The 11,522-nt window shown below is 50.5% G+C and overlaps 1 protein-coding gene across 12 annotated transcripts in view; it reads left to right on the top strand.

Annotated features, from left to right (window-relative positions):
- Nucleotides 1-2,803: 2,803 nt before the first annotated feature.
- The window catches only part of Mtss1 (MTSS I-BAR domain containing 1), a 143,446-nt gene continuing 134,727 nt past the window's right edge, over nt 2,804-11,522 (top strand). For all 12 annotated transcript variants that reach the window (XM_021216398.2, XM_021216397.2, XM_029547982.1 and 9 more), the window contains exon 1: nt 2,804-3,417. In XM_021216398.2, coding sequence (XP_021072057.1) covers nt 3,346-3,417 — 72 coding nt within the window. In that variant the 5' untranslated portion in view covers nt 2,804-3,345. The remainder of the gene's footprint in view (nt 3,418-11,522) is intronic.

Genomic DNA, 11,522 nt, shown 5'->3' with positions numbered 1-11,522 from the left:
CACGTGGGAGAGGTTTATTATGCGGGAATGGAGGGGGAGCAGCAAAGCGGGTAGAAGGGTAGAGAAGAGGAGAGAGAGGAGGAGGAGAAGAGAGCGAGGAGGGGGTGGCTTCCTATTTTATACAGAAAATGACGTCACACCAGTGAGGAAGGGAACTGAGCCAAGTGGATTGTGGGATTGAAGGTCATTGTCTTGGCAACGCAGGTCAAGGGTCACATGGTTAGGCCGGGGCTTGGAGTATCCTGGTGCTAACAATAATAAATCTTAAAAAGAGAGAGAGAGAGAGAGAGAGAGAGAGAGAGAGAGAGAGAGAGAGAGAGAGAGAGAGAGAGAGAGAGACAGAGAGAGAGAGAGAGAGAGAGAGAGAGAGAGAGAGAGAGAGAGAGAAAGAGCCAGGCGGTGGTGGTGCATGCCTTTAATCCCAGCATTTGGGAGGCAGAAGCAGGCCAGCCTGGTCTACAAAGTGAAACCCTACACAGTCTCTGGCTACACAGAGAAACTCAGTCTCTAAAAAACAAAAACAAACAAACAAACAAAAGAAGCAAGCACTTGGTGCCAGAGGGGAGAAGTTAGGAAGCAGCCGGAATACAGCAGTATCTAGTGCCATCTAAGGCAGTCTGACCCCGTCGTTTCCATTTCTCCAACACCCCTTTACAGAGCAGCCAGATTCCAATCTAAAACTGCCAAAAGCCAGGTGTGGTGGTGTAGCAGTGTCCGGGGGCCAGAGGCAGGTGAATTGGCAAAGGTTCCGGGCTGGTGTGGCTTTTGACTGAAACCGTGGCTCAAAAAAAAACCTCAAACACAAAACATGGGGCTAGCATGTAATTCTCAGTTGGTTCAGTGTTTGCCTAGCAGAGAGAAAGCAAAGCCCTGGATCCCCTCTCCCTACCTAAAACTGGATAGTCGATGGAGGTGCGAGTCTGTAATCCCACCTGGGAAACCTTCCACACAGCCCCTTTCAAAGAACTTAGTGTTGGCCTTAAGAGAGGACAGCTAAGTCAGTACGGAACCTGGTTGAAGCCTAGGGGAAAAGGAAGCTAATGCGTGGTGTGCATTGGCAAACATTGCTAAGGTTGGACCAAGAACGGGGTAGGGGCAGTTGAGGGCTATTGTTTGGAGTTTGCCAGAAAGGCAGGTCCGACTTCTTCAACCAAAAAAAAAAAACCCCAACAACAACAACAACAACAAAACCAAGGATCTTCAATGAGATGTATTGCATAAAGTTGCAGAATGCACTCTGCCGTGAGCAAGATCGCATGCCAACGTTGCAGGCTTGCAGTAGGTGATCCGGAGCTAGATTGCACTCGATTCTTGGCCTGGCCTACTTTTATTGAGGATTTCCTGAGTGTTGACTTCCCTTGTATCAAATACCACTTTAAGCATTTTCATTTACTAGCTTGTGCAATGCTTAAGACAGCTATCAGGTAAGCACCGCCATCATTTCTGGTTACCAAGGAGAACACTGTGGCCCAGAGGGCTTAGGTAACTTATTCAAGGCCACAGGGTTCATAGGTTGTAAACTGGAGCTTGTACCAGCCAGTCAAGCACTCCAGTGACTTGGATCATTATAATACCAGCGACATTAACATCAAAAATAACGATTCTGGAGAACAAAGCCCGTGTCAAATACTAACGAGGGCAAGGTGCAGGTGAGGTATTTGCAACTGAATCTCCATAAGGGCCAAAGCGGCGGGGTTGCCTCACAGAAGTGACTTACAGAAGGTTTGGCCTCTCCGGATGTCAGGGAGAGTGACCTGAAGGAAAATGCAAACATTAGTGTTCTGTACAGAGTTCCCAACATTCTTTTGATCAGTGTTGAAAGAATGACTTACTAAACTGAGTTAATTGGGACCACAGCATTTGACACGATCCTTTTGGTCAAGCTCGACAGGGCTCCGTAGACTCTTGCAAATGGTTCAATTAGGTGCTTTAAGTTCATTTTCAAGTTGCCCATTTTGATCCCCTACCAGACACCGGAAGACGTCAGAATAAGTAAGTGCTCCTGGCTACCGAGTTAGGCAGAGGAGCTAGGGACACATTTATCAAGCCCACCTCAGGCTTTGGTGCCCTTTGTTAAACTTCTCAAGGGGGTTTTCTGTGGCTATGGCAACCCTGGCTGGAAAACCATCAGCATTCCAGCCACACGCAGCCAGCGATCTGTACAGACAGATGGGCAGACGATTAGGAGCCCTGATGCCCTTTGCGTTCGCTCAGCCTCGGCAGATCAATCCAGCGCCCTGCAACTTTCTGGAACTCAGCATCCCACTGCAGGACACTCTTCCCGAACTCTCCTTAATCTTTGTAGCTGGCTCCCTGCAACCGTGACTCGGCGTTGCAGTCCTGACATCATCGAAGAGGCCTCTCTCCTCCTGAGGCTGCAGCAGCGACAGCAGGAACAGCTTTCCCGCCCCAACTGGTCGCTCACCAGGTGCGGGGCGTAGCGCTCAACGTGCCAACCTTGCAGGTCCCTCGAGGGGCGGGGCCGGCGGTGCAGCGCGGCTTTCCCTGCACGCTAGCTGCCATTGTGGGTGGCTGGGCGCCCCCTCGCCCTCCCCACTCGGAGACACCCCAGCCGCACGAGGCGCCTCTGAACGTCCGGGAGACGCACACCGGGCTCGCCTCCCCAATCGCCGGCTCCTCCTTGCAGCAGGCGCCCTGCACGCCTCTGGACCAGCGCGCGCTCCCAGCCCCGCCCTCGGGCGGCGCACGCACGAGCCGCGAGCGCGCGCCTCCCCCCGCGCTCCCGCGCCAGACGGTCGCGAGCGCGCGTGCGCTCCTCGTAACATCCCCGGGAGCACCGCCAGAACGAGCGCGGGGCCGGGCGCACAGGAGTAAAAAGGAGGCGGCGGCCGCGTCTGCGAGCAACAGATCCGGGCGACGCGAGCTGACCTCGTCTGCTGCTGCCCTTTTTCGTTCTCTCTTTCTTTATTTTGGAGTTTCAGAAAAAAAAATTATATTTGGAAGACATTATCTTTTTTTTTTTTTTTCGTAAATGGCGCTGGCCCCGGGTCAGCGGGCGGTTTTCTCTGCACCAAGATGGGCTTTGCCTTTTCCGTCGTGGGCACCCGTGGTGGCTTGATTGTCAGTCCTCTCCGGGCATTTTTGAGGCCGGGAGCCGAGCACTGCACGTAGGCGACTCGCCCTCCGGAGCGGCTGGGCGTCTCGGATTGGGACTCGGGGGGCAGAGTGCAGTCAATTGCGAGCACCGCGTGCTTTCTGCAAAACCGGCGGCGAGCCGGAGGTAGGTCGCTCGCAGGGTGAAACCGCTCCCGGGCTGAGCGAGCCCGGCCCCGTGCGCAGTGCAGCCGCCCCGAGAGCCTGTCCTGTCCCCGCCGCGCCGGGAAAATGGAGGCTGTGATCGAGAAGGAATGCAGCGCGCTTGGAGGCCTCTTCCAGACCATCATCAGCGACATGAAGGTAGGACGCTGGGGGCGCGGCTGCTCTGACCGACCTCGCCGCGGGGCTTCCCCTCCACCGCGGCCGGCCTGGCCCTCGCCTGCGGTGCCGGCCACCTGCGGGAGCTCTGGCGACCCGGGTGTCACCTGCTCACCCGCCGCGCTGCTCCGGCTGTGCTGGGTCACTGGGCAGGCGACTTCCCGGGGGCTAGTGGGGGTGAGTCTGATGCCACTTACCAACCCCTGCATTCATAATCCCAGGGGGCGACACCATCTTGTTCCTTTGGGGGTTTAGGGCCCTAGTTCCAAGTTTTCCATTGTCTGTCCCTGGACTGAGTGTCTGCGACCCATGGAGGCTGGACGCCCTGGAGGACACCTGACTCCCTGGGTTTGGGGTGGAGTGCTTGGCGCGGTGGTGGGGGCCCCTGCTTGGCTGCAGGAAGGAGTCTTCCGGCCTGGGAGATTGGGTGGCATGGTTGTTACAAGCTTGGCTTTCAGGTCTGCCTGGAGTAGGGGAATCTGAACAAATTAGTTATTAATTAGTCTGTTCCAGAGCTGCTGCTGCTGGTGTTCCTTGCCTTCCCCATACCCTCCCCCGGGGCTGGGCGCAGAAGTTCCCAGGGACCCCGAGCCTGAGAGGCTCACAGCAGGAAGGCAAGGTTGAGGTTTCCAAAACTACTACTACCCAGCTCTCTCAAACACACATCCACACCCGACTCTTCTCTGGGAAGGATTGTGTGTGCGTGTGAGTGCGCGAGAGTGTGTTGGGGGCGGGGAACAACACCCTAGCCTTTTCCTGCAAAGGGTGGGACTGGAGATAACCTGATCCTCGAATGTGGGTTTTCTGGTGCTCTGAGGTACATCGTGACTTAGGTTACCCACCCTAATAAAATAGAAGCAGTTCCAGGAGCTGCCTGGAAGTGGGAATTGGGGGCGGTAGGGGGGGGGATTTTTTTTTCCAGTGTATTTAGGGAGCTTCTCTTTGGCTCGAGGCCAGCCCCAGTCTGCCTCAACAGATCCGGGGAGGTGGTGTTTAATTAAACGCTCGGCTTCCAAAAGAGTGGGCAGGTTTGGAAAGCTGTGTTGGCGAGTGGGTGTGGACAGCCCCTCTTCAAGCCGCTGCCTGGCGCCCGGGGAAAGCTTTTGTCTGATGAAGTGTAAGGTTTGGAGGGGCGGTGGGCCTTCGCCATGGACTTTGGGGAGGAATGTTCAGCTGTCATGCCTGCCTCCTCCATTTAGAACCAACTGTCACCTCATCCAGTGTGAACTTTGCCAAGGTGCTTGGTTGGTCCGGCTCAGGTCCATTTTGCAAGCCTACCAAGCTCGTGCCTTTTGTCAGAAATCCTTGTAGCCTAATCTGTAGCCAGAGCCTGCTCTCCCAGGAATGCCTCTAATCCAGTCGCTTGGAATTAGAGGGATTATACTCTCTTCAAAGACAGCCCCTTTCATTCCTTTGCCCTCAATCCACAGTGAATTATCGAAGTGTTCTTTTGAACAAAGATTGATGCCCCTCCTTGGACTCTGGTGTTTATTGTTAACTTAAATTTCACCCACTTTTATTAGAGTCAAAACAAGACTTGGTTTGAGGCACACACACTGTATGTTGTGATGCGCAGAGGAGGTATTTGAGATGGGTTGGTAAAAACGCTTTTTTTTTGGGGGGGGGAGGAGGTAATGATGTTTCCAGTCCCTGAATAGAAATGAGGAATCCAGGGATCTAAACCGATCCCTGACTTCAGCCCCAGAGTTATCACACCTGGAGTTTTCTCTACCTTTGATGATGATGATGATGATGATGATGATAGTTTTCTCTACCTTTGATGATGATGATGATGATGATGATGATGACGACGACGACGACTGTTGTTGTTAGTATTTTAATCCAAGACCAGGGCTCAGTTCTTTTCAGTAGGTGGTTTGAACCCAAAGCCCTTCAGAAGGTAATTCTTCCCCAGGGATGGGGTTGTGTCACCTTCCACCCACCAGCTGGATGCCTGGTGTAGGCCCTGCATTTGTAGGTGGAAGACCCCTTACACCACAGCACTCTAGTCTCTCTCTCTCTTTGAGTTTGGTAGATTTTTTTTTTTTTTCTTCACTTGACAGTAGAATATTTCAGACTGGAGGTACACCAGAAAATTACATTGTGCTTTGGATTCTGAAGAATTTTAGGCCCTTTGGGGGAAGAGAGAGGGATTGGGGAGGCAGCATGCAGTTTGTCTGATTTCTAAGGTTGTTTTATGTGTAAGGGAACTGCTAAATATTTTCATGGAGCTTTCTTCTTTAGAAGGCTTCTTTTATGGAGTGGCCAGTGATGACACTTCAAAAGAGAAGTAGCAAGATTAGATTGGGCTTTTTAGGACAGACAGCATAGGATATATGGATATGTGGCGTTGTCGGGAAGAAAGTCAGCTCTTAGTGTCACCAGCATTGTGGTGACCTCCTTGTCCTTCCCATCTTTAAACTCGTGACCAGCTTATCATATTTTTGGTTCCCTTTCTGTTTGATTTTTAGGGAGAAGCCATTTGGATTGTCATCATGGTACCATTTTTAGGTGAAAAAAAAATTTTTTTTTAAGTGATGTTGAATTGGGGTGAGAAAAAGGCTAAGAACTTTTTTTTTTTTTTCTGAATAGCTTTTGAGACTTCATAACGTACAGCAACACAGGAAGGGAGTCAGTTTCCTCTTTGGAGAAAAAATAAAAAGATAACAAGAGAGTGGAATAGTTTCCACGCCTGTGCCATCCGTCTTCTGAGGCAAATAACCTCAGGACCCAGCAAAGCTCCGGAGAGTTCTCTGTGCTTCCTGCAAAGGTTCTCGGTGGGTCCGAGTCCTGGGCTGTCAGGGCCCCTGTTTCTCTCTTTCAGGGGCAGGGGGAGGAAGAAGTTGTCACCTTGCTTCCATCAGGATCCAGCCCCAAGGGAAGCAAGCAGCAGCTGCTAAAAAACTTACTGATTCCTTGAGGAGAGGAAACCTCCGTCCCCCTTCCTTCCTCCACCCTGCTGTGGTGGTGGTCACTAATGAAGGATGATGTGCAAAATCACTTACTGGCTGCCCCCCCCCCCCGCCCTGCCCCCAGGATCCATGTAAATCACTGTTAGGGCTGCCTGCTGTGTGTAGGTCTCCTCCAAAACAGTGGGGGAGGGCTGAGCTTTTCATGAAGGGCGTTGGTTTATCTGGGGGACAGTGGTCTGGAGGTGACTGTTGACTATCAAGGAGGTCTTAGAATCTCTTTTATTCCTATCCAAGTTCTGGACAGAACTGGATCATAGTGAGGTAAACAGATTAGCGTTGTTTGTTTTGAAATCATTAGACCAGAATTTGACCATGTTTCTGTGCTTTCTAAGTTGTGGAGACTTTGCTAGCCAGACTTAAAGAGTAGCTCGCCCCAGGGACAGCGGTCTCCTTTTAATAATTAACTTATTAAAAAAAAAAAAAAAAAGACGCTTAAAATCAAATATTTCCTCGTCCTTGTTGCTCAAGCACCAGGATGCCGGGGGCTGAGTTGGACCTGCAGCGGGTCGAACTTTGCCCCGGGTTCAGGTTTATGTAATATGGCTAAGCTAAAAAATACCCAATTGCACCTGAACGAGCCGTTCCATGTGTCGCTTTAGACAGGGGTGTTCTGTTACAGGCACCTGCGTGGAGCAGAATAGCGGCCTTGTTCAGTTCCTCCCGCCTGCCCCCACCTCTGCAGGCCACCAGTGTCCTCTGTCTGAAGGTCTTGTCTAAAATTAGAGCTGCTAAGGGGACATCTTGAATTCCCCAGGAATCTTGCCGTGGGTCAGAGAAGCATGGCGATATCTCCCCTCACCTATCATGAGGAGACAGTATAAGTAGCAGGTCTGACGCCATGCAGTGAGTGACTTTATGGCTGCCCTGGTCGCTGCTGTGAGGTTCCTGTAGTAAGAGGGATTCACTTCCTAGGTCTTTATTGAGGCCTCCTATGTAGAAGGTGGTTTGCTAGGCCCTGCCCTTCCTCCTTTCTCTGATACGATATGGCTGCAGGCGATGGAAGGAAGGAAGGAAGGAAGGAAGGAAGGAAGGAAGGAAGGAAGGAAGGAAGGAAGGAAGGAAGGAAGGAAGGAAGGAAGGAAGGAAGGAAGGAAGGAAGGAAGGAAGGAAGGAAGGAAGGGCATCTGTCAGTCTTCTTCTTGGACTTCTCTTTCTGTAGTGAGATAATGAAAAGCTGGCTGAGAGCGAGCGACCAGGTAACGGGAGGGAAGGGAGCTGCTCTGGGTAGAGGCTGACAGCTACACAAAGGCAGAACAAGCGGAGTCCTGTAATGGACAGATGGGCCCCATGTTGGCTTTTCTCTTGGCAAATGGTTGTGTTTGGCCAGGGCTTTACAGCTTCCTCATTTGTGGCCCTGCGGGAGAAGAAGACAAAGTAAAGATGTCATAAAGTTGGCAGTAGGAGCTGCCCAGAGAGAGCCACTCATGGGGGCACCAGAGTCTCTTCTAGGGAGATGCGTCTTTTTGTTTTTGAGAGTTCGGGGTGTGAATCTTGTCTTCCTTTGGAAATAGATCACTTGTTGGGCTATTCCGTGGGGAAAGGCCTTTTATCTCTATCAAATAAAGTTGTCTAGAACTTGTTGCTCGATGTCCCGAACCTTTATGCTTTGAAATTCTATAATTCATAAAGGCCCAGATACAGGGCTGGTAGCTTGCATGGAAGGTGGACTGAGCTCACCTCTGGCCTGGTTCAGCACTCACCTTTCTAGAATAATCTATGTTCATCCCGGTGGTATTTTATTATCAGCAGTGTTGGGCCACCAAACTCCGCTGTGATGTCAGGGAGTCAGACCCAGCCTCTTTAGCTATCATTTGCACCATACATAAACAGGGGACACTTTCAGTACAGGCGCGGTATGTCTTACATAGGCCCTGTCTTCCTTGCGGCTTGACTGCCTGTTTGTCCTCTGTCCTCTTCTATCTCATCATGGGCTGTAAAGGGAAAAAAAAAAAAAAAAAGCCAAAATGATACGGTCAGTTTGGCCAGCTCACTCGAGGTTGCTAAAATGCTCGGTGGGTGAAAAGGTTGAAACTATTGATCCATTAGATGCTTTATCATCTGTATCTAAGCCGTTTGCATCTTTGCAAGGACTGGTGAGAGCTGGCAGGGTTCCTTCTGCGATGAGACCATTTAGAGGTTCCCATTGGGAAATGGAAAAAATGAGATCATTTTCAGTTCCCCATTACTTCTTGGAATCGCCTTCAGGATACTTTCCCACCAAACCCACACCTCTGCAAAAAACAAAGAAATTGCCTTTTCCCCAGACCAAAACAGAAGCCATACGACAGGTTTTGGAGGTAGCCGGTCAGAATACCGGGAGGAGGACGTATTTGGGGGCCCCTTAACTGGAACTGGCTGATGCCTTGAGCAGTTTAATTCATTCAGGTTTGCAGACTGTACTGCTGATATGGCCTTATTAAATAGCAAACCGAGAGACAAATAGTAAATTAATTGGTGGAGCATTCAGGAAACGAATTGTATTTGATTGCCTAGGCTCTCCCTTAAATTAGATGCAGAATGCAGGTTTCATGAGAGTGTGTGCTCCTGAGACAAAACAGGCCCAAGGTCCCAGTCAGCCCTAGTGCAGAGTCTCCCCGCCTCTAAGCCCTCCTGGAAGGCTTTGGGGTGACTCAACTCTCTACATCGACCCAGTGTGGTTAGAAGTGGCTGTTTTTTTTTTTTTTTTTTAGTTGATGGAGTTTAAATAGCCATGGGTGGCTAGTGGTTGCCTCACTGAACAGCAGAGATCTTAAACACACTAAGTATTGTCCCCGCCTTACAGTGCAGCTTCCTGTCCAGTCAGTTCACCTTCTGCCTCTTGCTGGTCAGGATATGACACTTGTAGATATTCTGGAGCCCTGCTGACCACAGGGAGCTATAGGACACCCGGCGGCTACGTTTCTCAGTCTCTAGGAGTCCCGGTTTTGTTTTCTGTAAGGTGGGTGTAATAATATACCTGCCTTTTAGGTTCCGAAATGCAGATTTCTTTACCCGTGAAAGGTTCCCCTCTTCCCTGTCCAGGAGTTAGTTAGTTAAGGTAGCCTGCAGATTGGGAAGGGACTTAAGATCTGGGTGGTTAATTATTTCTTTGCTGCTTCAGGCAAGCACTGTCTCACCCATTTTTGGAGCCGTATTATGTGCCTGTCAGTGGAGCTACTAGGAGCGAAGTTAAAGGTCTTTTGTAAGGTAGCCATGAGAGCCCTCTGGCCCAGCACAGTCTACCGAGATTCCATTTCTTTCTTTTTTTTTTTTNGAGTCTCCCCGCCTCTAAGCCCTCCTGGAAGGCTTTGGGGTGACTCAACTCTCTACATCGACCCAGTGTGGTTAGAAGTGGCTGTTTTTTTTTTTTTTTTACCTTTTTTTTTTTTTTTTTTTTTTTTTTTAACCCATTGTGCGATTGTGTGGTTTGGTTGTATGAGGTGCTCTGGTGTGCCACCTGGCACGTAGTCGGTGCTCATTATTCATTCCTTAGGGCGCACAGTGGGTGGGTAGGGACTTGGAGAAGGACCTACTGTGTGCCAGGCTTCTACTGACAGGCATGCATGATTTTACATCATACACACACTTGGCAGATGAGAAAACGGAGGCCTGGGCGGGGAGATGTCAGTAACTTGTCCCGAGGCCACGGTGGGGGGGAATTGGTGTTCAGGCCATGTCCTCTTCGTCCCAGAGGAAGGTCTTTAAGAACTCAAGGTATGGGGAAGAGTGTTGCTGTATCTCTAGAAGAACAGCTCTTCATCTGTCTGAGCCCACGGGAGGGTCATAGAAGGAACTAGGGCCCCTGATCCGGAGCTGTGAGCTTGAATGGAGACTCTGTGGGCGGAAGTCTCTAATGCAGCTGTTGCCTCTTGGGAAATATATTTAATTTAAGGAGTCTGAAGAGATATGGCTTCCCCCTTTCCCCCTCATTTATCAGTTAAATCGATAGAAAAGTTTGCAACGTCCCTTTCATCCTGGTTCTGTAGGTGGAGAAGCTTCAGGGGGGCCAGGCTCTTATGGGCTCTACCCTCAGCGCTTCTGGTCCAGGTCCGAAGCTCATGGGATCTCCTCACAGGCTGGGCTTGGAGTATGGAGTCAAGGTGTCTGAGGCTCCACGCTCATAATCATATGGATCAGGCAGGTTCAACCAAAGGTCACATGACTCCTCAGTGAACTCCTTACCTCAGACTCATTGTGTGTCCAGCCCCGGAACACGCCTGTAAAAGAGCTGTCTGTGTTTAATTACGTCCTGGTAGCCCTCCGGTTTGGGCTCAGTTGGTAGAGCCCTTGTCCTTGAAAACCTGTTTAGATGGGATCCTTAGAAAACCACCTTCCTGTATTAATTCTTGGCGTACACGGCCTTGGTCTTAGTCTATAAGAGGCTTCTTTTCCTGTCTTAAGTGGGCGGAAAAACAGTCGAGTGCCTTTTAAGCTATGTGCCTTTTTACTTGATTTCTTTGCCTCAAAGAATGGACAGGAATGGAGACACTGGCTTGCTTAGTGCCAGTAGCTCCTGGGAGAGGTGGCGGTGGGCAGTAATATTGTTTGGGACTCTCTTGCTGCCACCTGCCACGTGACAGGGCTCTGCAGGGGCTGGGGTAGTGGGTCTGACCAGAGTAGGGGGTCTGGGCACGTATGCCTTTTGGGTGGCTGGGCATGGTTACAGAAAAGGCCCATTGAGTGCCCTGGGAGACAGGAAGCCTGGACCTGCTCCCAGCGTCTCTGAGTCAGTGCTTTAGGCAACATGTTAGGATTTTGAAAGCGCTAGGTCACCAGGATTGAGCATCCCTGAGCCATCAGGCCTCCCCTCACAGATACACCCCTGTCACGGTGCCTTCTGGATCTCACCCAAGCAGAAGAAGCACCCATTTTAGATGCTCGCACGAGGATGTGAATAATCTCGCTATCACCCAATTTAGTCTTGAAGATAGCCAAATGGAATGTTTTGCTATGTGCATCTCGCCACAATAAAAATTAAAATAAAAATACAGCAACATGCTAAGTAATTCCAGTAAAACTCAACAGCAGCTTATCTAGAAGTCTTCAGGTTTTACTCTGATGCACCTTTAGCCAAGCATTGTGGTGCTGTCCTGCAATCCTGGTATTTGGGAGGTGGAAGCAGGAAGACCAGAAGTT

Source organism: Mus pahari, chromosome 17 (assembly GCF_900095145.1).
Source record: "Mus pahari chromosome 17, PAHARI_EIJ_v1.1, whole genome shotgun sequence".
Classification (NCBI taxonomy): domain Eukaryota; kingdom Metazoa; phylum Chordata; class Mammalia; order Rodentia; family Muridae; genus Mus; species Mus pahari.
Note: the sequence above shows the minus strand (reverse complement) of the source record. Positions and strands in the feature narration are given on the sequence as shown.